Source organism: Peromyscus californicus, unplaced genomic scaffold (genome assembly GCF_007827085.1).
Source record: "Peromyscus californicus insignis strain IS unplaced genomic scaffold, ASM782708v3 Scaffold_10__1_contigs__length_136768540, whole genome shotgun sequence".
NCBI classification, from domain to species: domain Eukaryota; kingdom Metazoa; phylum Chordata; class Mammalia; order Rodentia; family Cricetidae; genus Peromyscus; species Peromyscus californicus.
In genome coordinates, this window is record NW_026294391.1 from 992,070 (window position 1) to 1,020,056 (window position 27,987).

The window sequence follows — 27,987 nt, forward strand, 5'->3', positions numbered from 1 at the left end:
ACAACAAGGATTTGCTTTCCTCCCATTTGTATTAACATGCTCCATATTCTGACACTTCACCTATAACATTCCTACCAACAGGTTCTTCAAATAAACCTATGCTTCTTTTTGAGCATGGAACTTGGCCATGTAGACCAGGCTCACCACAAACTTCCAGAGATCCATCCACTTGCTTCGGTCTCCCCAGTGCTGCAATTAAAGGCATGTGCCACCACACCTCTAAAACTATGCTTTTTATGTCAAGTATCTTAAAATCTTTCCACCCTCAACCCATTATAACTATCCAAAATCCCTTTTATATTCTAGTGTGTGTGTGTGAGAGAGAGAGACAGACAGAGACAGAGACAGACAGAGAGAGGGAGAGATAGAGAGACAGACAGAGAGACAGAGTCTATGTATGCCACAGCATATGTATAGAGATCAGAGGACAACATCCAGGAATCAGTCCTCTATCAACCACGGGATCCAGAGATTAAGCTCAGGTTATCAGACTTACACGGGAAGCACAAATACCTGCTGCACCCTCACACCAGCCACCCTTTCATGCTAGGGACTTTTAAAAGTAGTGCTCTATTTCCAAATAAGAAAAACTGTATTAATTTCCTGGGGTTTCTGTAACAAAGCATCACAAGCTAGAAGGTTCAGAATATTTATTATCTTACAGTTCTGGAGATTTGAAGTCCAAAATTAAGGTGTCATATGCAGGCCCATGCTCATTAAAGGGGCTAGATAAGGCAATGAAGAATGTTTCTCCCTAAGCTTCTGATGGCCTCAGATACTTCTTGGCTTAAAAATTTATCCTTCCAGGGCTGGAGAGATGGCTCAGTGATTGAGAGCACTTACTGCTCTTGCAGAGGACCCGAGTTCAATTCCCAGTACTTACATAGCAGCTAACAACTGTCTGCAACTTCAAGATCTGACACTTTCACAAAGACATAGAAACAATGCACATAAAATAAAAATAAATTATAAAAAAATTTTAATGTTTCCTTCCAATTCCAAGCCATCTTCTCATGTCTTCACAGTTTCCTCCCACTGTGTAAATAGTATCAGTGCATCCAAATTTCCATTTTTTTAATGAAGAAAACAGAGATTCAGGATGTACAAGATGCTTCAACTGTTAAAGGCACTTGCCTCCTGAGCCTGGTGACCTGAGTTCAATTCCCAGAACCCACATAAAGGTGGAAGGAAAGAATCAGTCCAATGAAGTTGTTATGTGACCTCCACAAACACATTGTTGCATGTGTGCCCCACACTGATCATGCACATACACAGAGTAATAACAAATAAATAATTTAAAGACAAGTTATGTCAGATTAAGAGCCACCTTAATTACCATATTCTAGCTTAATTACTTCCATAAAGAATTTAATTCCAAATATGGTTGTATTCTGAGATACTGAGGGTTAGGACTTTAATATATTTTCTTTTTCATTACTTTTAAGTCTTTCTTTTCTTTTCAAAGATTAATTCTTTTAGAATTTAGCATAATATATTTATGGTTATATTCACTCCCCTACCCCAACTTCTACCAGACTTCTCCCCTTGCCATCTTTGTACACCCAACTTTGTGTTCTCTTCTTAAAAAATATGTAGTTCAGTTTGGGCCACCCATATACTCTAAGGTAGGTAGCTTTCCACTGGAACTTGATCTACCTACCAGGGACCACACACTTTAAGAAAACTGACTCTCCTTCTCCAAGCAGCTATCAATTACCAAAAGAACCTCAGCTAAGGGTATGACTTCATGACCACTCCCCCTTCTCCATGCTGAGACTTTGTAGGACTTGAACTTTCAAAGGTCTTGTGCATGATGTCACAATCACCATGAGTTCATATGTGCAATTTCCCTGCTGAATCCAGAAAATTCTGCTTTCATGTAGTAATCTATCACCTCAGACTCTTACACTCTTTCTTCCCTCTCTTCTGCAATTATTTCCTCTGGAGACAATTTAACCCACAGCAAGCTTCTCAAAATACAATAGGACAGCTGGGCTTACCCACTGAGAGCAGGTGGCTGTAGTTCTCCAGCATTACATCCTGGTATAGGCATCTTTGAGAAGAGTCCAATTGCTGCCATTCCTCTCTACTGAAATCTACTGCCACATCTTCAAATGATACTGGGACCTATAACAACATAATCCTGTTCAAGACAACATTATCAACACAGTAGAATAGTTAAAAGACAGAGGACATTGTTGTGGTGGTATTGTGTTCCCCAAAATATTGTGCACCTAATAAACTTTTCTGGGTCAGACAGAACAGACACTAGATACAAAGGCTAGAAAATGGTGGCACTCACACCTTTAATCCTAGCATTCCAGAGGTAGAAATCCCTCTGGATATCTGTGAGTTCAAGGCCACATTGGAAATGGCCAGGCATGGTGACACACGCCTTTAATCCCAGAAAGCGAGCCTTTAATCCCAGGGAGTGGTGGTAGAAAGCAGAAAGGTATACAAGGCGTGAGGACCAGAAACTAGAAGCATTTGGCTGGTTAAGGTTTTAGGTTTTGAGCAGCACAGTTCAGCTGAGAACCATTCGGATATGAGGACACAGAGGCTTCCAGTCTGAGGAAACAAGATCAGCTGAGAAGTTGGCCCGTGAGGTTAGCTGTGGCTTGTTCTGTCTCTCTGACCATCCAGCATTTCACCCCAATACCTGGCCTGGATTTGTTTTTTTTTTTTTTTTTTTTTTTTTGGTTTTTCGAGACAGGGTTTCTCTGTGTAGCTTTGCGCCTCTCCTGGAACTCACTTGGTAGCCCAGGCTGGCCTCGAACTCACAGAGATCCGCCTGGCTCTGCCTCCCGAGTGCTGGGATTAAAGGCGTGCGCCACCACCGCCCGGCCTGGATTTGTTTTTATTAATAAGAACTTTTAAGATTCCTGTTACACCTGGCGCCCCACGTTCGTGGTACAAATTCATGAAAAAGCTGTTTGCCTGTGGCCTTGTGGGCCCCTGCTCAGACCTGAGCTACACTCGGCGGGTTGTGGTGGCGCACGCTGGTAGGATTTACTGAAGGAGGCAGAGGCAGGAGGATCCCGAGTTTGAGGGGGGCCTAGGAGGCTTGCTAAGGAGAAGTTTCTGCCCGGGACCTGGCCACAAACAGTGGTGGTGGGACCACGGAGGCAGCGGCTGCTGCTCTGAGTTGCCGGCTCCTTCTCATCGTGTTGGTGACTGCGTTGATGCTGCTACCTGGGACAAATAGTTTACCGCTGCTTGTTCAGAGAACAATTGCCAGGACCATCGTGTTACAAGAAAGCATCGGCAAAGGTCAGTTTGGAAAAGTTTGGCAAGACAAATGATGGGGAGAAATTGCTGTGAAGATTTGCTCTTCTAGGGAAGAATACTCATGGTTCCGAGAGACAGACATTTATCAGACTGTGATTACTCCAAACCACACACACACTCACACACACACACAAAAGTCTTCAGGGAACCATGACCACGCCTAACAGTGACTTTGAAATCTTCAAAAAGATGACAGGATCCTATAAAAGATGATTCCACATGGACTATGATAACACCATTAAGCTGATTAACACCACGGAAAGATTGACTTTTGACTACAAACTGGTCAGGACAATTTCAAGATGACTAGCTGAGATGATCCAGCCTGACAGACTACTTGAACAAGGACTTGTGACAAGCCCTGAACTTTCCTATTATGCAGAGACTGGACAAATGATACAGGACTTGACAATTAACCCAAAAATTTTCGTTTCAGGATCCCCTAAAGATGTCTTCACCCCTAGAAAGAGGAAGTAATTTTAAGAAAATGACACCCACATTCCCAAGAGGTGGGATGGGAGGTTTTTTTGGTCGTTTAATGAGTTATGGATATTGTCATTGTTTATGATGGTTGGTTAACGGGTTTTTTAATTGTTAATGGTCAGGAAAAAAGCTGAACAAGATTCAGAGTTTTTGTTTAAAAAAGAAAAAAGAGAAAAATAGGATAAATGGGTAGATCACTGAATCTACACTAGAAAGAAAAAGGGGAAGATATAAAAATGACAAAAGGTAGATTACTGAATTTATTATGAAAAGAAAAAATACTTTTAAAAAGGAATTACTTGTTTTAAATAAGATAAGTAATGAAAATTTTTTGTCTGAGTTTATCAATGTTACTGGACTAGACATTGTTAATATATATAATGAATGGACTTTTTGGCTGAATCTGTCAAATGTTAATGGACTAGACATTGTTAACGTAATTTTTGACTGTGTATATTGTACATACTTATTGGATATAATTTTTCTTGTATTAGTTATAAGCTTTTTTTAATTTTAGACAAAAAAGGGGAAATTAATAAGAACTTTTAAGATTCCTGTTACACATTGTAGCATATAATATAGTGTGCCCATTAAATACACATGTATAATAACATGTTGAGCACAATCATCTAATCATAAATTTCTGCTATTTTTGATATATGAGATTTAGTCTTTAAATTAATGTTTAAAAATAATTCTGTACAAGATTTGACATTGATTTTAAATTTTTTTGCTTATTTTTAAAGATTTATTCATTTTTACTTTTTATTTTTTTTTGTTTTTTTTTGGTTTTGTTTTTTGTTTTTTTTTGTAATTTCTTTTTTTTTTATTTTGTAATACAATTCAGTTCTACATATCAGCCACGGATTCCCTTGTTCTCCCCCCTCCCGCCCCCCTCACCTTCCCCCCAGCCCACCCCCCATTCCCACCTCCTCCAGGGCAAAGCCTTCCCCACAGACTGAGATCAACCTGGTAGACTCAGTTCAGGTAGGTCCAGTCCCCTCCTCCCAGGCTGAGCCAAACAATCCTGCATAGGCCCCAGGATTCAAACAGCCAACTCATGCAATGAGCACAGGACCCGGTCCCACTGCCTGGATGCCTCCCAAACAGATCAAGCCAATCAATTGTCTCACCCATTCAGAGGGCCTGATCCAGTGGGGACCCCTCAGCCATTGGTTCATAGTTCATGTGTTTCCATTCATTTGGCTATTTGTCCCTGTGCTTTATCCAACCTTGGTCTCCACAATTCTCGCTCATATAAACCCTCCTCATTCTCGCTAATTGGACTCCCAGAGATCCACCCAGGGCCTAATCATGGATCTCTGCATCCAGATCCCTCAGTAGTTGGATGAGGTTTCTAGCACGACAATTAGGGTGTTTGGCCATCCCATCACCAGAGTAGGTCAGTTCGGGCTGTCTCTCGACCATTGCCGGCAGTCTGTTGTGTGGGTATCTTTGTGGATTTCTGTGGGCCTCTCTAGCACTTTGCTTCTTCCTATTCTCATGTGGTCTTCATTTACCATGGTCTCCTATTCCTTGTTCTCCCTCTCTGTTGTTGATCCAGCTGGGATCTCCCGCTCCCCCAAGCTCTCTTTCCCTCGACCCTCGCCTTTCACTACCCCCACTCATGTCCAGGCTGTTCATGTAGATCTCATTCCATTTCTCTGTCATTGGGCGATCCCTGTGTCTTTCTTGGGGTCCTGTTTTCCAGGTAGCCTCCCTGGTGATATGAGTAGCAGACAAGTCACCCTTGTTCCACATCTAGTATCCTGCTATGAGTGAGTACATACCATGTTTGTCTTTCTGAGTCTGGGTTACCTCACTCAGGATGATTTTTTCTAGATCCATTCATTTGTATGCAAACCTCATGATGTCATTGTTTTTCTCTGCTGAGTAGTATTCCACTGTGTATATGTACCACATTTTGTTTATCCATTCTTCAGTTGTAGGGTATCTAGGCTGTTTCCAAGTTCTGGCTATTACAAACAATGCTGATATGAACATAACTGAACAAGTGCTCTTATGGTGTGGTTGAGCATTCCTTGGGTATATGCCCAAGAGTGGTATAGCTGGATCTTGGGGGAGATTGATTCCCAATTTTCTAAGAAAGCGCCATATTGATTTCCAAAGTGGTTGTACAAGCTTGCATTCCCACCAGCAGTGGAGGAGAGTTCCCCTAGCTCCACATCCTCTCCAGCATAAGGTGTCTTCAGTGTTTTTGATCTTAGCCATTCTGACAGGCGTAAGGTGGTATCTCAGAGTTGTTTTGATTTGCATTTCCCTGATGATTAGAGATGTTGAGCAGTTCCTTAAATGTCTTTCGGCCATTTGAGTTTCCTCTGTTGAGAATTCTCTGTTTAGTTCTATAGCCCATTTCTTAATTGGACTGTTGGGCATTTTGATGTCTAATTTATTGAGTTCCATATATATTCTGGATATCAGTCTTCTGTCAGATGTGGGGTTGGTGAAGATCTTTTCCCATTCTGTAGGCTGTCGCTTTGCCTTGTTGACCGTATCCTTTGCTCTACAAAAGCTTCTCAGTTTCAAGAGGTCCCATTGATTGATTGTTTCTCTCAGAGTCTGTGCTACTGGTGTTCTATTTAGGAAGTGGTCTCCTATGCCAATGTGTTCAAGACTACTTCCTACTTTCTCTTCTAGCAGGTTCAGAGTAGCTGGATTTATGTTGAGGTCCTTGATCCACTTGGACTTAAGTTTTGTGCACGGTGATAGATATGGATCTATTTGCAACCTTCTACATGTTGATATCCAGTTTTGCCAGCACCATTTGTTGAAGATGCTTTCTTTTTTGCATTGTGCACTTTTGGCTATTTTGTCAAAAATTATATGTTCATAGGTGTGCAGATTAATGTCAGGGTCTTCAATTCGATTCCATTGGTCCACATGTCGGTTTTTATGCCAGTACCAAGTTGTTTTTATTACTGTAGCTCTATAGTAGAGCTTGAAGTCAGGGATCGTGATGCCTCCAGAGGTTGTGTTATTGTATAGGATTCCTTTGGCTATCCTGGGTTTTTTGTTTTTCCATATGAAGTTGAGTATTATTCTTTCCAGGTCTGTGAAGAATTGTGTTGGTATTTTGATGGGGATTGCATTGAATCTGTAGATTGCTTTTGGTAAGATTGCCATTTTTACTACGTTAGTCCTGCCTATCCATGAGCATGGGAGATCTTTCCATTTTCTGACATCTTCTTCAATTTCTTTTTCCAGGGACTTAAAGTTCTTGTCATATAGGTCCTTCATTTGCTTGGTTAGTGTTACCCCAAGGTATTTTATGTCATTTGTGGCTATAGTAAAGGGTGATGTATCTCTGATTTCCTTCTCCGCTTCTCTGTCCATTGTATATAGGAGGGCTACTGATTTTTTTAGTTGATCTTGTATACTGCTATGTTGCTGAAGGTGTTTATAAGCTGTATCACTTCCTTGGTGGAATCTTTGGGGTCGCTCAAGTATACTATCATGTCATCTGCAAATAGGGAAAGCTTGACTTCTTCCTTTCCAATTTGTATCCCCTTAATCTCCTTATGTTGTCTTATTGCTCTGGCTAGAACTTCAAGTACTATATTGAATAAGTATGGGGAGAGCGGACAGCCTTGCCTCGTTCCTGATTTTAGTGGAATTGCTTTGAGTTTCTCTCCATTTAATTTGATGTTGGCTGTTGGCTTGCTGTAAATTGCCTTTATTATGTTTAGGTAGGTTCCCTGTATTCCTGATCGCTCCAAGACCTTTATCATGAAGGGGTGTTGGATTTTGTCAAATGCCTTTTCTGCATCCAGTGAGATGATCATGTGGTTTTTTTCTTTGAGTTTGTTTATATGATGTATTACATTGACGGACCTTCGTATGTTGAACCACCCTTGTATCCCTGGAATGAATCCTACTTGATCATGGTGGATAATTGTTTTGATGTGTTCTTGGAGTCTGCTTGCCAGTATTTTATTGAGTATTTTTGCATCAATGTTCATGAGGGAGATCGGTCTGTAGTTCTCTTTCTTTGTTGTATCCTTGTTTGGTTTAGGAATCAGGGTTATTGTAGCCTCGTAGAAGGAGTTTGGTAATGTTCCTTCTGTTTCTATTGTGTGGAACAATTTAGAGAGTATTGCTATTAACTCTTCTTTGAAGAGCTGGTAGAATTATGCGCTGAAACCATCTGGTCCTAGGCTTTTTTTGGTTGGGAGACTTTTAATGACTGTTTCTATTTCGTTAGGGGTTATTGGACTATTTAAATAGTTTATCTGGTCTTGATTTAACTTAGGTATGTGGTACCTATCCAGAAAGTTATCCATTTCTTTTAGGTTTTCCAGTTCTGTCGAATAGAGGTTTTTGAAGTATGACCTGATGATTCTCTGGATTTCCTCAATGTCTGTTGTTATGTCCCCCTTTTCATTTCTGATTTTGTTGATTTGGATGCTCTCTCTCTGTCTTTTGGTTAGTTTGGATAAGGGCTTTTCTATCTTGTTGATTTTCTCAAAGAACCAACTCTTTGTTTCATTAATTTTTTGTATTGTTCTCTTTGTTTCTATTTTATTGATTTCAGCTCTCACTTTGATAATTTCCTGGCGTCTATTTTTCCTGGGAGACTTTGCTTCTTCTTGTTCTAGAGCTTTCAGGTGTGCTGTTAAGTCACTAGTGTGAGATTTCTCCAACTTATTTATGTGGGCATTTACTGCTATAAATTTCCCTCTTAGTACTGCTTTCATAGTGTCCCATAAATTTGGATATGTGGTGTCTTCATTTTCATTGATCTCTAGGAAGTCTTTATTTTCTTTCTTTATTTCTTCCTTAACCCATTGGTAATTCAGTTGGGTATTATTCAGTTTCCATGAGATTGTAGGTTTTCTGTAGTTTTTGTTGTTGTTGAAATCCAACTTTAGACCATGGTGGTCTGATAGAACACAGGAGGTTATTCCAATTGTTTTGTATCTGTTGAGATTTGTTTTGTGGCCAAGTATGTGGTCGATTTTTGAGAAGGTTCCATGGGGTGCTGAGAAGAAGGTATATTCTTTTTTGTTAGGATGGAATGTTCTGTAGATATCGATTAAGTCCATTTGAGTCATGACATCAGTTAAGTCCTTTATTTCTCTGTTAAGTTTCAATTTGGGAGATCTGTCCAGTGGTGAAAGTGGGGTGTTGAGGTCTCCCACTATTAATGTGTGGGGTTTTATATGTGATTTAAGCTTTAGTAATGTTTCTTTTACATATGTGGGTGCCCTTGTGTTTGGGGCATAAATGTTAAGAATTGAGACTTCATCTTGGTGGATCTTTCCTGTGATGAGTATGTAATGCCCTTCTTGATCTCTTTTGATTGATTTTAGTTTGAAGTCTATTTTGCTGGATATCAGGATGGCTACACTGGCTTGTTTCTTAAGACCGTTTGATTGGAAAGTCTTTTCCCAGCCTTTTATTTTTAGGTAGTGTCTATCTTTGAATTTGAGATGTGTTTCTTGTATGCAGCAGAAAGATGGGTCCTGCTTTCGTATCCATTCTGTAAGCCTATGTCTTTTTATAGGTGAATTAAGTCCATTGATATTGAGGGAAATTAATGACCAGTGATTGTTCATTCCTGTTATTTTTGCCCCGGACTTCCCTTTTGGAGCACAGGTGAGTGCCCTTGCTTGCCCCGGACCCCATCCCTGGGCACCAGCCACTCCAGGGAAGACCTGCCCAACTTGGCCCCAGGTTCTGGCCACTGGGCAGGTTCCCTGCTAGCCCCACCGGGAAGGATCCCCTTCTCCAAGACCCCTGGCAGACCCTGCAGTCTCCACACCCTGCCCCCATGCCCATCCGCCTGAGCCCCAAGCCTCTTCCTGAGAATTAGAGGCTGGCCCCCAGCTCCCATCCTGCCCCGGACTTCCCTTCTGGAGAGAGAGAGAGAGAGAGAGAGAGAGAGAGAGAGAGAGAGAAAGGGAGACAGAGAGAGAGAGAGGGAGAGAGAGAGACGGTGAGAGAGGGAGAGAGGAGCTCCCATCCTGCCCCGGACTTCCAATTTGGACAAGAGAGCTCCCATCTGGACAAGAGAGAGAGACTTCCTGAATCTGTCAGCTCTGTCTGAACCAAGTGTGCGTATAAGGCTAAGAACGAACCACAAGGAGATGGGCAGACGTCAAGGCAGAAACATATACAACAAAATGAATAGCAATACAGCATCACCAGGCCCTAGCCCTCCTCCAACACCTAGACCTGAACATCAGAAATTGGAAGAAGCAGAAGAAAACAGCCTTATGAATGACATCATGAAGAAACTAGAGGCTTGTGTAGAGGAAAAGACAAAAAAAATGTGAAGAACGCTGTAAACAACTAGAGGAAAGGGCAAACAAATTAGAAGAAATCAATAAAGTCCTGGAAGAAAACAATAAAGTACTGAGAGAAAATCAAGAAAAATCAATGAAACAAATGAAGGAAACAGTCCGAGACCTGAAAAGGGAAATAGAAAAAATGAAGAAGACACAAACAGAGGGAATGCTGGAAATAGAAAATCTGAGTAAACGATTGGGAACTTCAGATGCAAGTATAACCAACAGAATGTAAGAGATGGAAGAGAGGATCTCTAGCATTGAAGATACAGTAGAAGAAATAGATTCATCAGTCAAAGAAAACACTAAAGCCAACAAAGTCATGAACCAAAATGTCCAAGAAATTTGGGACACCATGAAAAGACCAAACCTACAAATAATAGGGGTCGAAGAAGGAGAAGAATACCAATTCAAGGGCACAGAAAATATATTCAACAAGATCATAGAAGAAAACTTTCCCAACTTAAAGAAGGAAATGCCTATGAAGATACAAGAAACTTATAGAACACCAAACAGACTAGACCCCCAAAAAAAGTCCCCTCGCCACATAATAGTTAAACAACTAAACGTACAGAATAAAGAAAGAATATTAAGAGCAGCAAAGGAAAAAGGCCAAGTGACATATAAAGGCAAACCCATCAGAATAACACCCGATTTCTCAATGGAGACTTTGAAAGCCAGAAGGACCTGGACAGATGTAATGCAGACACTAAGAGACCATGGATGTCAGCCTAGACTAATATACCCAGCAAAACTTTCAATCACCATAGATGGAGTGAACAAGACATTCCATGACAAAGCCAGATTTAAACAATACTTATCCACAAACCCAGCCCTACAGAAAGCACTAGAAGGAAAATTCCAACCTAAGGAAGTCAGATACACCCTTGAAAACACAGGCAACAGATAAAGCCACAGCAGTAAAGCCCAACGTATAGAAGTACACACACATCACCACCAAAAAATAACAGGAATGAACAATCACTGGTCATTTTTATTTTATGTGTATGAGTGTTTGACTGCAAGAAGCAGGATACTGAAGGATAGGTAAACCATGGACCACGTGGCAATAAATAGATTCATAGGAATGGGTTAATTTAAATGTAAGAGCTAGTTAATAATAAGCCTGAGCCATTGGCCAAACATTTATAATTAATATAAGCCTCTGTGTGATAATTTGGGAAGCAGCTACAGGATGGGGCGTGACAGAGAAAAGCTCCCGTTTACATATAGCACTCCAACTTGATGCACATACATCCACATAAAGCCTGAAAAAGCTTAAAAGAAAGGGTTCAAGATACACAAAAACAGAGCCAAGAGCAGCTTCATAGCTCATGTCTCTTCCTCTGGCTGCAGCATGCATGTTTGAGCTACAGCGTGGCGGATTCCCACCACAGTACATAGAGGTGTCTCCAAGCCTTGCAGCACACTGCATGGCGGATTTAGCCTTTGCTCATAGAATAAGAATACACAATAAAAAAGATAGATACACAATAAAAACAGATTCAGACAGAAAGGCCTCTAAACAGGTCACAGTGTGTTTAAAAGATGTGCATAGGGGCTGGAGAGATGGCTCAGGGGTTAAGAGCACTGGCTATTTTTCCAGAGGACCTGGGTTCAATTCCCAGCACCCACATGGTAGTTTACAACTGCCTATAATATAACTACCTCCACGGGATCCGACATCAACAGACATACATGCAGGCAAAATATCAATGCACATAAAATAAATCATTTTTAAAATAATAAATAAATAAATAAAAATAAAAGATGTACATAGGCTTGAAAGGGAAAAGAGAATATATACAGCCTTAAATTAAAAATATAGATTTAAAATAATAAAATAAAGTCCTTAGAAAGGGGAGTAAAGTAATATAAAGAAAATGAGCCACGTGAGGATGAAAAATACAGAGTCTGGATTATGTATGTTGTTGTGTTTTCTTTGGATTTTTTTGACTGTTTAATGAGCTAACTGCTGAGAGACATTTGATTATAAAAGCTGCTAAATTAGATATGTTACTTTGGAAAAGAGGTTCTGTTTTCATTTCCACAGAAAATGAGAGGCTATGGATACATTCTGGGTTAAGAAAAATCAGGTTTGATCAAGAAAGCCCCCCTGAAAATCCTGACTACAGACATGGGAAAATAAACCTAAAGTAACTATAAGACATGTGATGTCTATTTTACCTGCTCAGACATGAAACAAAAAATTATCTTTGGCTGGCTTGTGTGTAATACACATTTTATATTTATATTAAAACATATGTTACCTTTATAAGTTTATATATTTTCCGAACAAGGGGACCAGACACCAGTAAAAACAGATGGCCCTGTTGATCCAACATTCCAATACACCTCGGTCACAGGTTCCTGAGTTCTGCATTCAAAACAGTTTTAAGGCTGCTGGCTGAGATGGACCAGAAACACAAAATACCCCAGTCAGGTCCCTATAATGTTACCAGTACCCCCAATCAACAGGAAGTAGTCTAGAAAACTACACCCAAATTCCCAAAATATTGTTTATAAATGTTTGTTTTCATTGAAGGGAGTTGGTTATAAATTGTTGTTGGTCATAGTCAATCTCTTTCTAAAGAAGAAAGGGGAATATGATACCGAAATGAAAGAGGAATATGATATAGAAATGATGGGGAGGAGGGTAGATTATTGAATCTACTTTAATCCAAAAAAACAACTGTTCATCTCAAAATATTTTACACTGGTATGGATTTTAGTTTATTGACACAAATTTAAAGTCAATTTTGTTATACTATATATATATATTTCTACTCTTGTTTAAGGTATTGTGTTTATACAGCTCAATTAAAAATGTAATGTATAATTAGAAAATACAGATTAATAGTCATCTATAATAATCAAACCAATAGTCATGTTAGTTAGCTTTTCTGGGTGTGCAGAGATACATTCCAAATATGTAATCTTCAAACACTTCAAAGACCTACAGAATGCAACATTTAAAATGTTTTAATAACATTTTTTAATGTGACACATCTGCTCCTGGCAGCACCGATCTACTCCTGAGAGGAAGATGGACACCGAAGACACTCCATATGGAGTTTGTTTTCTTTTTGGCAAAACTGGCATATTGGGGAAGAAACTGCCCTTGCCTTGACTGCTGACAGTAAGTATGCTGTATAATCTGGACAAGCAGGACACAAAGAAAAGTGACTACTGAACTTTTCTAAGACAGGGTAGGACAGTCCTTCAAATTTTCCTGCTTCTGAAAAAGGTCTGTCAGATATTCTAGGTCTATAAGCCAAAGTTGGATGCCCCAATGTTACAGAGAAACCTTGTGTGACTGTCCAGGCAGCCAGCTGTTTCTGTCATTTCTTAAATGATTTGGAAGTCACTTGCTTGCACTTCCTGCTTACTCAGGTAATGTTATTTTCCTTCTCGGGTCTTTGATGGAGTTGAAGACTAGATAATTATAGTTATAGTTTCCTTAATTATAATAAAGGATAAAATAGATATAAAACTTTAGACTCATCAAGATAGGATAGACAATTGAATATTTTCTCTGATATTGTCACATATGAATAGACTAGATATTGTAACTGTAATTCTTACTTGATAACTATTTTGTTATTTGTAATTTTACTACATTAAGGTTAAAAACCTTCCTTTTTGGATCTACACAAGGCCCTCTGCACATATATTATAGACATTAGCTTGATATTTTTATGGGACTGACTATGAGAACAAGTGGGTCTCTAACTCTTGTGCCTTCCCTTAAGACTCTTTTTCTCCTGTTGGGTTGCTGTGTCCAACTTCAATAAGATAGATTTTGCTTCATCTTATTATATTTTATTTTGCCATGTTTGCTTGTTAACTCTTAGAAGCCTGTTCTTTTCTAATGAGAGACAGAAAGGAAGTGGATGGGGGGGAGAGAAGGTGGGGAGGGGGGAGTAAGAGGATTGCAGGGAGGGGAAACTACAATAATTTTAAAAATAGGGTTACTATAAAGCTACAGTAATTCAGACAGTGTGCTACTGGTATAAGAACAGATATATCAATAAATATACACAATAAAGTCCAGAAAGAACCACATCTGTATGGTCAACTGTTATTTGACAAAGGTATCAACATGATTTAATGGGAGAAATAAATCTTTTTAACAATTTTTGCTGGAACAAAGTACTGGAAGAATACAACAAACCTTAACTAATATATCATTTTCACTATGAATGCATCATTTTACCATTATCAATTAATCCTCACACAGGTAACAAATGTAAACATTGACTAAAATATTTTTTAAAGAAGACAACTAAGCAAGGCATGGACATGCATGACTGTAATTCCAACATTTGTAAGGCTGAGTCAAGAGAATCTCATGTTTGAAGCTAGCCTGGGCTACATAGTGAGACCCTGTCTAAAAAAAATCATTCAGTATACTGAAGAATGATTCAAATCAGCTATCTACTAGAAGAGAATTAACACTTAAAAGAAGGGATGGTAAGTTTGTTTGTAAACAAGCCCAGTCAGTGGTATGTAGACTAACTAAATTATAAAAAAGGAAGGAAAGAAAGAAGGGAGGGAGGGAGGGAGGGAGGGAGGGAGGGAGGGAGGGAGGGAAAGTTTTATTGACTTAAAAAAGAGTGGAATTTCCTTGTTTGCTCATAGTAGGGATTAGACCTGGGGCCTTGTGAATGTAATGAAAAGCATTCTAACACTGAGCTATATTCCTAGCCCTCTTTTTACTTTGAGTCAGGGTCTCTTTTAAGTCTCCGTAGCTGTCCTTGGACTCATTCTGTTGCCCAGGCAGGCCCTGAACTCCTGACCTTTTCTGCCCCAGACAACACAGTGGCTGGGGTTACAGGCCTTTGTCACCAAGCCTGGTTAAAAGGATTTTTCCACTCTTCATTACCACTGGAAAATTAAAGGGGAATGCAGAGAGGCATCCAAGGAAATATGAATTCTAAATTGTGTAAGTTAACGCTGTTCAAATCTCTAGTTGATTATTTATATGAACTGAAATTTGACCTATCAAATACCACAAAGGAGACAGTTTCTAGTTTAATTCTAGCCAAGTGCACACTTCATTATACAGAACAAAAAAGAGGAATTAAATGGAATCCAACTACTTGTATAACAACTAATATAAAATCGAAAATAACACAGAACAAAACAAAAGATGTGTAGAAATAAAAATTCGACAGAAAATGCTATCAAAGACTGATCTGAGGTGACCTAAATGCCAGCATTGGCAGAAAAGTATTTTAAAATGGTATCCATAGTTATTTCATATATTTATATAAAAAAATTGTTCATAATGAAAACAGGATAGCTTGCCTAAGATGTAGACACCATAAAACAACCAAATGAAAAGTCTAGAACTAAAAAGAAAAATCTGAAACAAAAACTTTACTGAATGGGCTTAACAGAAGAATGGCAATAACAGAAAATAGGTACTAAGAACTGGGACCACTGCTGAAATAAACTTGACCTGCAATTCATAGACTTTTGCAACTTGTTTGCAGAAAGAATGTGCAAGAGTTTGGAAGTTTTGTGCATGTCTTTAATCCTAACACTCTGGAGGTGGATCCCTGTGAGTTCCAGGACAGCCAGGGCTACATAATGAGACTCCCACCTTAAAGAGAGAGAGAGAGAGATGTTTAGGCTAGAAAACCCCTAGTATTCAGAAAAAAAACTTAATGAGCTATTCTGATGGGAGCCTAATGATGAAAACACTGAGTTAGATTCATGCTGCAGAGGTAGGCCCAACTCATGAGATTTCAAAGAGGAACAAAGACTATCAAGAACTGGGCTAAGGGCCATGCATGTGATATTTTGGCCAAGAATCTAGTTTTATTTTGCCCATGTACTGAGAACTTGAGTAAAGTTGGATTTACAGGTAATGGATTAATTTGTTTGATAGAGAAATTTTCAGGACAGGAGAGCATTCAACTGGTGATGAGAAAGTAGTTGTCATTCTTAGGAGATCAGCACCACTGAAGAGAAACCTGCTATTCGTACTAGGACAAATAGGAATGGTGTCTTGAGGGTAAAATCCTAATCCTTGAAAGTTCCATCTTGTAAAGATCCAAATTCAGATGTGAGGGCAATCTGGCTGACATCTGTAACCCCATTGATCACCAGGGTTGATTTGGCTGATCTGGCTGGCTATGCAGATATCACCTTCCACCCTCATCACTCCATGTATGTCCCTCCTGAAGCTACACACTCAGTTGAATAGAACAACCTTCCCTGAATAGAGGAGGAGCAGTCTTTGGTCAAGGATAGGTGAGTAGCTGTACTCCCATGCTAGAACGTTCAAACAAGATCCAAATTCATTTGAAGAAAAAAGCCTAAACTGAAAAGATCCTCTGTGCCTCAAAAGCAACTGCTTAGGAGGTATTTTCCCAGGGTCAACACACAGCTCAGAGCCAGGGATAGGAGAAGGGAGGCTTAACCCTAAAATGATATCAGAGCTTAGATTTCTGATTTTTCTGACCCTTGTGTTATAGCTAATTGCCTAACTGTACAGTCTCCCACTTGAAAAACCATATAGTAAGATTAGACCACCATCATTGGTATTATGGACTATGCAAACAAATTACAGCTATAGCTGAATGCTCTGGGTCATACACATAGGTCTCTACACTAAGGATCTACTTGATGAAACTGACTGGAAACAAACTGCCAATTCAAACTTACGTGCCCAGCCTCCTACCACTGCTGCTCAGATCCATCACACTGGACATGGCAATGCATCCATTGTAAAAATAGACATGACACAAATTACTGGACACCGTTTCTGATACAGAAGTTGCCATTACAATGAACAATTGTGAGTCCTTCAATTTTGTGATGAAGCTGGGTATGGGGTGTGTTTGTATAATGCAAGCTCTAGGGAGGCAGAGGCAGATGGACCTCTATAACTTGCAGGCCAGCCTGGTCTACGAAGTGAGATCCAGGACAATCAAAGCTACATAGTGAGACTCTATCTCAAAAAAAAAAAAAATCAAAACAAAATATGTTATGAGGAAGGGGATCTCACATAAAGTGTGACCCCATTTGCTCCTGAAAAACTGCCTACATCACATGTCTAGCCCCATCTCAGAGCTTTCAACATTCACTAATGTCAATTTCATATGGAAATACAAAATCCCAGGATAGCTCAAACCATCCTGTACAATAAAAGAACTTCCAGAGGTATCACCATCCCTGATTTCAAGCTCTACTACAGAGCTACAGTAATAAAAACTGCATGATATTGGCATAAAAAGATAGGTGGATCAATGGAATTAAATTGAAGACCGAGACATAAATTCACACACCTGTGGACACCTGATTTTTGACAAAGAAGCCAAAATTATACAATGGAAAAAAGAAAGCATCTTCAACAAATGGTGCTGGTCTAAGTGGATGTCAGAATGTAGAAGAATGCAAATAGATCCACACCTATCACCCTGCATAAAATTCAAACCCAAATGGACCAAAGACCTCAACATAAAACCAGATATACTGAACATGATAGAAGAGAAAGTGGGGAATAGCCTTGAACACATTGGCAAAGGAGACAACTTCTTGAACAAAATACCAATAGCACAGGCACTAAGATCAACAATTAATAAATGGGACCTCATGAGACTGGAAAGCTACTGTAAAGTAAAGGACATAGGACACCATCAACAGACCAAAACAGCAGCCTATAGAATGGGAAAAGATCTTCACCAACCCCACATCTGACAGAGGGCTAACTTCCAAATATATATAGAACTCAAGAAACTAGACATCAACAAACCAAATAATCCAATTAAAAATTATGTACAGATCTAAACAAAGAATTCTCAACAGAGGAATCTCAAATGGTTAAGAAACACATAAATATTCAACATCCTTAGCTATCAGGGAAATGCAAATCAAAACGACTCTGAGATTCCATCTTACACCTGTCAGAATAGCTAAAATCAAAAACACAAGTGACAACTCATGCTGTAGAGGATGTAGAGCAAGGTGAACACTCCTCCATGGCTGGAGGGAGTGCCAACTTGTACATTCACTATGGAAATCAATATGACAGTTTCTCAGAAAATTGGGAATCGATGTACCTCAAGACCCAGCTATACTACTCTTGGGCATATACCCAAAGGATACTTCATTCTATCACAAAGACACTTGCTCAACTATGCTCATAGCAGCTTTATTCCTAATATCTAGAAACTGGAAACCACCTAGATGTCCCTCAACCAAAGAATGGATAAAGAAAATGTGGTACATGTACACACTAGAGTATTACTCAACTGTTAAAAACAATGACATCAGGAAATCTGCAGACAAACAGATGGAACTAGAAAAAAATCACCCTGAGTGAGGTAACCCAGACCCAGAACAACAAACCTGTACTCACTCATAAGTGAATATTAGCTGTAAAAGTAAAGGATAACCATGCTTCAATCCACAGACCCAGAGAAGCTAAGTAACAAGGAGTGCTCAAGGGGGGACATACAAATCTCCCTGGGAAAGGGAAATAGAATCGATATTGCAGGTGGAGGAGAGGGTGGGATGGGAGAGGAACAGGAGGGATTAGGTCAGGGAAAGATGAATGGAGAGAGTACTGAGAAAGACAACTGGAATTGAGGGGCATCTCGGGGACAAGCTAGAAACCTAGTGCAATGGAAATTCCCAGGAATCTATGAAGGTGACCCCTAGCTAAGACTCCTAGGAATAGGTGATATGGCTAGCAATGAGGGATATGGAGTCTGAACTGGCCATCTATTGTAACCAAGCAAGACTTCTAGTAGAGAGATTGGGACACCAAACCAGTTACATAACCTTCAACCTACAATCTGTCTTGCGTACAAGATGTGCTGGGGTATAGGCGACACAGAAATTGTGGGAGTGGCCAACTAATGATTGGTCCAGCTTAAGACCCATGCCATGAATGGGAGTCCACCCCTGACACTGCCTGGAGGGCCAGGACCCAGGGGGTAGATAGCCCAGAGACCTAGGATAGAATCAAACATGCCTGGCAAAGAAAAAAAAAATCAATGAAATGATTCCAATGATATTCTGCTCTACTCATAGATTGGTGGCTAGCCCAATTGTCATCAGAGAGGCTTCATCCAGCAACTGATGAAAACAGATGCAGACCCACAGCCAAACATTAGGTGTTCTGGGAATCCTGCAGAAGAGAAGGAAAAAAGATTGTAGGAGCCAGAATGTAGCTGAAGTTTTACTGTGTCCTGGCCTGCCAGCAGTCAGGACAAATCTCTCCCACTCATGGCCCCCAAGTAAACACACAGAGACTTAGATTATTTATAAACTGTATGGCCATGGCAGGGTGCTTGCTATCTGTTCTTATATCTTAAATTAACCCATTTCTATAAATCTATACCTTGCCATGTGGCTCATGGCTTACCTGTAGCTAGAGTTTTCCTGCCTGGCCCACAGTCAGGACAAATCTCTCTCACTTGCCAGTCCTATAGCCGCTCAGACCCAACCAAGTAAACACAGAGACTTATATTGGTTACAAACTGTATGGCCGTGGCAAGCTTCTTGCTAACTTTTCTTACAGCTTAAATTAATCCATTTTCATTAATCCATACCTTGCCACGTGGCTCGTGTCTTACCGGCATCTTCACATGCTGTTTCTCATCGTGGCGGCTGGCAGTGTCTCTCTGACTCAGCCTTCCACTTCCCAGCTTTATTCTCCTCCTTGTCCTGCCTATACTTCCTGCCTAGCCACTGGCCAATCAGTGATTTATTTATTGACCAATCAGCAACACACTTGACATACAGACCATCCCACAGCACTTACCGGTATTGTACATCATGATTCTCCTCATGGTGGCTGTCAGCGTCTCCCTGCCTCAGCCTTCCACCTCCCAGCATTCTCCTCCTTCTTGTCCCACCTACACTATCCTTCCTGCCTGGCTACTGGCCAATCAGCATTCTATTTATCAATCAATCATAGTAACCTATGTTTACAGCATATAGGACATCCAACAGCACTTAATTCCCCTTTTCTGTTTTTTCAAAAGGGAAGATTTTAACTTTCACATAGTAAAATTACATATAACAAAACAATTATCAAGCAAGAATTACAGTTATAATATCTAGTCTATTTATAATATCTAGTCTATTTGTATTTGGCAGAATTAAAGAAGATATCCTATCTATCCTATATTTGTGAGTCTAAGATTTCATATCTAACTTATCTTTTAGCATAATTAAGGAAATTATAACTATCTAGTCTTCAACTATATCAAAGACCTCAGAAGGATATAATATTACCTGAGAAATGGGAGAAGAATGCAAGCAACTTTCAAGAGTATTGCAAGAGTAGACAGAGACAGCTGGCAGTCTGCACAGTCATCTAAAGTTCTTCTGTAAAGTTGGGGCATCTGTCATCAGCCCATTGGGCTAGAGTCTCACAGTCACTTCTCTTTGTGTCCTGTAGAATGTCTGGCAGTTTCCTCTGAGAAGCAGGAACCTGAAGGACCATTTTGCCAATCAAAGTTCAATGTTCACGTTCCTATGGGTCCTGCATGTCCAGTCGATCAAGCAGTCCAGGCAAGAACAGTTTCTTGCCCAAATGGCTATTTTTGCCAAGGTGAAGATAAACTCCATTGGAGTGTCTTCGATGCCCATCCTCCTCTCTGAAGTAAACTGGTGCTGCTAGAAGCAGACATGTCTCACTGTCCAGAAAGTCAAAATTTTTTAAATATTTTAAATGCCATATTCTGTAGGTCTTTGAAGTGTTTGAAGATTACCTACCTAACTGAATTATATCTATGTATACCTTGAAAACTTAATATGACTATAAGTTTGACTATCATAGAAGACTAATTATTAATCTGTATTTCTTAATTATCCATTACAATCTAAATGAGTTACATAAGCATAGCACCTTAAACAAGAGTAGAAACATATATATAGTAGAACAAAATCGACTCTAAGTTTGTGTCAATAAACTAAAATCTATAGCAATGTAAAACATTTTAAACAAGTTGTTCTTTAAAAGTAGGTTCAATAATTTACCCCTTCATCCTATCATATCTAAACTATCCCCTTTTCTTCTTTAGAAAGAGATTACATTTATAATCAACCTGCTTTTAAATAAAAATACTGGTTTTGCTCTGTCCCACACCAGAGGGCTCTTCTGATATGGGACAGAAAAATCTCTCAACCTTTTGTTTTAGCAATATGCTTGGGTTTAGAGAAGGAGTGAGCCAATTCCATCTCCAAAGCCAACTTGGTATATTTGGGAATTCGGGTGTATCTTCTCATACTACTTCCTGCTGGATGAGGGCACTGTATCTTATGGGGACACAAAGAATATTTTAGGGTTATGGAGTAGTCCATGAGGGTGTATCGTCTGAGCCAGTTGCCTTGAAACGGTTCTGGATGTTGGATCATCTGGGCCATGGTGTCATCGGAGACCTTTCAGGGGGCCTTGGCTGGTCAAACCTGATGTATCTTAATCTGGAACAAATCCATAGCCTCTTGCTTTCTGTGGAAACAAAAGCAGAGCCTCCTTTCCAAAGCAACCTGTCCTTAGATCCAAATTTTGAAGTCAAAGTATCTTTAAAATATACATATTGGCTTAGCTCAATAGCTTTTACAATCAAATGTCTTTCTGCTGTTAAAAATTCCAAAGACAATACAATCCAGATTCTGTGTAATATCCATCTTTACATGGCTTATTTTTTATACTACTTTTACTGTCTTTTTAAAGACTTTATTTTTAAAAACTATTTCTTTATATAACTGCATTTTTTTTCTCTTTCAAGCCTACATACATTTTTACATACATTGTAAACTGTTTAGAGGTTTATCCCATCTCAATCTGTCTTATTGTGAATCTATTGCTTTAAACTGCAGCATTCTAAGACTGAAACGGCAGCTATGGCTGCTGGCTCCACCCACCTCAGCTTTTCAACATGGTGGTGGTTTACCGGCAGCTCTGGAAACCATGCTCCCACAGACTCTGGGAAGCAGTGGGTCTATGATTCCAACCAGCAGCGTGTAGCTCAGAAACCCCTTTTTTTAAAAACTAGCAAAAACTATATCTAACACACAGCATAGTGCACAACTTGGAGACACCTCTGTGTAACATTGCGTAGGTCAAGCCCGCAAGACTTGAACCTGCCATAGAGTAGCTCAAACCCGCAGGCTGCTGCTAACTTGAGAGAGACAACTAGGAAGCTGTTTTTAGCTCCGTTTTAGAATCTCTTTTCTCAGGTTTTAGGTGGAAACTCTTGCCAACCCCTTGGGGGCCATTTGTAGCTGAAGTTTTCCTGGTCCCGCCTGGCCCATAGTCAGGACAAATCTCTCCCACTCGCATCCCCCAAGTAAACACACAGAGACTTATATTACTTATAAACTGTATGGCTGTGGCAGGCTGCTTGCTATCTGTTCTTATATCTTAAATTAACTCATTTCCATAAATCTATACCTTGCCATGTGGCTCATGGCTTACCGATATCTTACATCATGAGTCTCCTCATGGTAGCTGTCAGCGTCTCCCTGCCTCAGCCTTCCACCTCCCAGCATTCTCCTCCTCCTTGTCCCGCCTACACTATCCTTCCTGCCTGGCTACTGGCCAATCAGCATTCTATTTATCAATCAATCATAGCAACATATATTTACAGCGTACAGGACATCCCACAGCACCAGAAGGGGTCAAGGACACAAGAAAACCCAGAGAATCAACTAACTTGGGCTCATAGGGGCTGACAGAGACTGAACTGACAGAGCCTACATGGGACTGACCTAGGCCCTCTGCATGTGTGTTACAGTTGTGTAGCTTGGTCTTCTTGTGGGACTCCTAACAGTGGGAGCAGGGGCTGTCTCTAATTCATTTGCTGGCTTTTAGGACCCTTATCCTCATACTAGGGTTCCTTGTCCAGGCTTCACCTTGATATGCCATGTTTTGTTGATATCCATGGGAGGCCTGTCCTTCTCTGAAAAGAAACAGGAGGACTGGATGGGGAGGGGGAGGCACAGAGGGAAAGTGTAGGAGGGGACAAGGAGGAGAGGAAGGAGGGGAAACAGTGGTTGGGTTGTAAAAAATAGATAGGTGGATGGATGGATAGATAGATAGATAGACAGACAGACAATCAGACAGATAGACAAATAGGCAGATAAATAAATAAATACAGCCCAGAGAAAATGAAGCAATTTTATATGTGTTAGAGAAAGCTGAGCATATAGGAGAAAAATGGATAGGAGAACTTTGACTATATAGATTTGTACTTTTCAAACTTTTTGTCTATATTACTAAAACATTAAATTTAAAATTAAACTATTAGTTAGGCATGGTAGCATACACCATTAATCCCAGTACTCATGGGGAAGAGGAAGGTGAATCTTTGTGAGTTACAGGCCAGCCTGATCTATATAGCAAGTTCCAGGGCAGCAAAGGCTGTATAGTAAGACCCTTTCTAAAAAAAATTAAACTAATACTCTCTAAGTAATAAGATACTGTCACTGCAACTATAAAATAGTAATAGTGGGGTGTTTGTGGGGATGTTCTAAAAATTTTAAGTTATTTGAACAAAAATTATAATAGTATTAATGATGTACAACAGAAGATTTAGAAGAAAAAGTGTTTTTTTAATTAATTTGAAGGAAAATAAGAGATAGAAAGGTGCAAGATAGGGTAGCACATATCTATAATCCCAGAAGGCTAAAAGGGTTACAAGTCTAAGGCCAGTCGAGGTAACTTAGCAAGACCCTATCTTAAAATTTTAAAAAAATTAAAATAATAGGGTAGGAGCTGGAGAGATGCCTCAGTAGTTAAGAGCATCTAGCTGCTTCCCAGAGGAACTGGGTTTGATTTCCAGCATCCATATGACAGCTAACAAACAGTAACTCCAGTCCCAGGAGATCTGATGACCTTTTATGTTCTCTGTGGGCACTGTGTTCATGTTGTACACAGGCATACATCCAGGCCCAACATCCACACACTTAAAATAATAAAGTGTTCTTTAAAAGGTTTCGTTATAGCTTCATGTAGACCCTACTAGAATGTAGCTTCAAATGGTTGTGAAAATTGTATCAGGGATGGGGGACATGCACATAAAATTATGTTTTTCTTTAAGCCTCAGAAGCTCAGGATAAACAAAATCCTACCGCCTCGATCTCTTTTCTTTTCCCCTCACCTCATAGGCCTTGCCATGTCTCGCTGGCTGAGGAGGGTCTTGGATGGCCACCATGTTAATGCTATCCCTGGGCTCTCTTGTTGGTAACTCTGCTCTGTTCAGGTTCTCCAATTCTGTTGAAGTCTGTAGACTTAACAGGATCTTCTAGGGTCAGAAGGAAGATCCCACAGTCTTTGCTATGGGATTTCTCATTGGGACTCCACAGATACTCAAAGATACCTGAAAAGACAGTGTACAAATTATCAGAATCACACAACATCTGCTACTAAACATATGATAGTGCCAAAGTACAGTTCAATCCACTGGATACTTTACAGTATCTACTGGACACCCACAGTAGACAAAGTCCCAGAAATATTGATTGAAAGTAGAATAGGAGGAAATATGCGAGATTTCTAATAAGATTAATAAAAATTTAAATTTTAGCTTTACAATATTTAGGCATGATATTATAAAAATGTTTCTTGAGTTTTACTTTTAAATGAATAAAAACTATCTCAAGTAGCTGTGAAAATTAAAATGAAATGATGTTTATGAAGCACTTATCATAAGACTGGCACAATGAAAATAGAGCACATATCAGCAGGTACTCTTATACAGGTTGAGCATTCTGAATCTCAAAGTCTCAAATTTAATAAAACCCAAAACATTTTAAACATTGACATGATATGGAGATGTAAAATTCCACATTTAACTGTGAAGGATCACAGTCAAAACAAGGTTGCAAAAAATATTACATAAATTACCTTCAAGTTAAGCTGTAAGGTGGAGATGAAACATAAGAAGTTCAATTATAGATTTGGATCTCAGCCTCATTATACCTCTTCATGTTAAATGGAAGTGGTCCAAAATCTGAAAAAGAAACACAAAACACAAAACATTTCTGACCCCAAGCTTTCCAGATAAAGACTAATTACCCTGTATAAGGACCCATTAATATGCAAAGGCAGGTAGATATGTCTTATAATTTGCACAAAACCTTTCATCTACATATTAATAATTCTTGTTTCTGTACTTTCTATGTGCAGAAACAGAAGGTTAGTGATTACAAGTTACACCCAGTCTACCTTACTTCAAAGTTCACATTCACAGCTGGGTGTAGTGGCACAAGCCTTTAAGCTCAGCACTCAGGAGGCAGAGGCATTCAGATCTCTGTGAGTTCGAGGCTAGCCTGACGTACATAGTGAGTTCCAGGACAGCCAGGGCTACATATACAGACAAACCCTCTCTTAAAAAATCAAAACCCAAAGAGAGAGAGAGAGAGAGAGAGAGAGAGAGAGAGAGAGAGAGAGAGAGAGAAGAAGAAGGAGGAGGAGGAGGAGGAGAAGGAGAAGGAGAAGACGAAGACGAAGACGAAGAAGAAGAAGAAAAGAAGACAAGGAGATGGAGAGAGAGGTGGCTCAGCAGTTAAAAGTACTGACTGCTCTTCCAGGAAAACCAGGTTTGGTTCTCAGCACCCACATGGTGGCTAACAACTGTTTCTAACTCCAGTTCCAGGGAATCTAAGTCCTCTTCTATCCTTTTCAGGCACTGCCTATGCCATGTGGTGTACAGAGATATATGCAGGCAAAATACCCATACACATAAAATAAAAATAAATCTCAAAAAAAAGAAAATAGACAACAGAAATGGGTGAATTTGAAAGAGACTAAGATGCAGTAGGGAGCGATGATGACATAACACGGCAATAACAAATAGGTATTTCTAAAAAGTAGAAAGAAATAGTGGATAATTTATATGCAACATGAGAAACAATGCATTGGTGAGTTCTCTGAATTTTCTTTTTCACTTCCAAATATCACCTAAAGATGCTGGAGAAATTTATACAGAATCCTCAACAGAAACATAACAACCACAACAAAAAGGCTTCAAGAAATGCCCTTTCTTTCGTAAAAGATTAAGCAAAGGTGGACTAATGGAACAGAAAATGTGAGAGATTTTGACAAGTTTAAAATATGTATTTAAGATAGAATTTGCAAAATGCTTACTCTGCTGACAGAAAATGGATTTTTTTACATGCTCAGCTATTTCTAGCAAAGCATTAATGTTTGTTTTTCTGAGACAGGAGAATTTCATTAATTAGCCCATGCTTGCCTCAAACTCTATTAGTGGAAACTAGCCTTGAATTCATCACCCTACCTCACCCTCCTTAGTACCAGGGGTGTAGGAATGCAGCATTGAAATGCATGTTTTTTTCAAGAGCCCACTGAACACTTTGCAAGATAGAAAATACCAGGGATCATAAAACATTATAAAACAAGATCATTTCATATATTTTCTCTGATTATAATGCCAAACTTGAAATCAATCCCACTGCCAAGCTAAACAACTATCTCGCCTATCCAGAGGGCCTAGTCCAGTACCATGGGGGCTCCATTTATTTTTAGTTACTGAAAATGTAATAGTACAAGTAAAGTACTCTCTAGTTATGTTAATATTGTCAGATTGTAACATTATTCATTTTTTTAATTTTTGTTTCTTTTCATTTTCCATGTAGTTTCATTGAACCACCTTGTGTATGCTAGGAATCAAACCTGGGCCCAGTTTTCCTAACCACTGGGAGACCTCTCCAGCCTATAGGAAGTCTCCTTATTGCTTATTCAGAAGCTCATCTATGAATAAGTCTGTAAGCAGGTCATCATGTATTGCAGATGAAATACTATGTTTTTATGTACTTGTTTTAATACTCAGTTGTACAGAAATTATGCACTGAAGTATAATACTATTCTTTTTTGAAAAACAAAAATCTAAAAACAATGGAAGTTTGACATGAATCAAAATGAACAAACTAGAATAATATTAAACAATACTTTTCAGTGATTATATAAAGCATAACACATTTTGTATTAATACTACATTAAATAATAGAGAGTCTTGAAGTTAAGGTAGTTTAGATCTATGTGTCTTCCATCTGTCTGTACTTTGAGTTCTGTGTTCTGTCTGTTTGCCTGTTGTGTATAAGTGTGTGTGCATGTGTGCGCATGTATGTGTGTGATGTCTATCTGTCCCTATTGTCTATACCTAACAAAAGGCTTTGCTCTATATGTATTGAATGGCTCAGAAAATATGGTATGTGAAGGGAATTTACAAAGCTCTTTGAGTTTTACAAGTCAGGAAGTTATTTTCCTGATGCCAATTGACCCAGAATAGCGCTCAGAACCACAAACAGGTATTATCAAACTTTCTATATGTTGCTTCCAACATTTGTGATAGATATTAGCTTAAAGTTGCTTTCAATCTTCTGGCTACTTTCACCAAGTGATTACCAACACACACACACACACACACACACACACACACACACACACACACACACACACATTCTGGATCAGGGATATGGAAGAATACATAGTTTAAGATTAAAGCCATACATTTAGCTTATGTTGTAAAATTCTGATTACATAGTGCCCTAGTTAGGTTTCTGTTGCTATGATAAACACCATAAGCAAAAGCAACTTGGGGAGGAAAGGGTTTATTTTAGTTTAGATCTTAATAGTCCATCTTGGAGAGAAGTCAGGGCAGGGACTCAAGGCAGGAACCTGGAGGCAGGTATCTGAACTAGAGGCCATGGAGGAGTGCTGCTTACTAGCTTGCTTCTCCTGGTTTGCTCAGTTTGCTTTCTTATAAACCTCAGGACCACCTGCCCAGAAATGGCACTGCCCACAGTGTGCTGGGCACACCCACATCAATCAAGAAAATGTTCCATAGGTTTCACTACATACCAATCTGATGGGGGCACTTCCTCAGTTGAGATTTCTTCTTTGGAGAAGACTCTAGCT

At 39.5% G+C, this 27,987-nt stretch overlaps 1 protein-coding gene across 1 annotated transcript in view; it reads right to left on the bottom strand.

The window, feature by feature from the left end:
* Znf81 (zinc finger protein 81) overlaps nucleotides 1–27,987 on the bottom strand; it is an 89,991-nt gene that overhangs the window by 32,332 nt on the left and 29,672 nt on the right. The window contains 3 exon segments of the mRNA XM_052754324.1: nucleotides 2,001–2,127; nucleotides 24,209–24,427; nucleotides 24,955–25,060. Of these exon segments, the coding sequence (XP_052610284.1) occupies nucleotides 2,001–2,127; nucleotides 24,209–24,262 (181 nt within the window). The 5' untranslated portion in view covers nucleotides 24,263–24,427; nucleotides 24,955–25,060.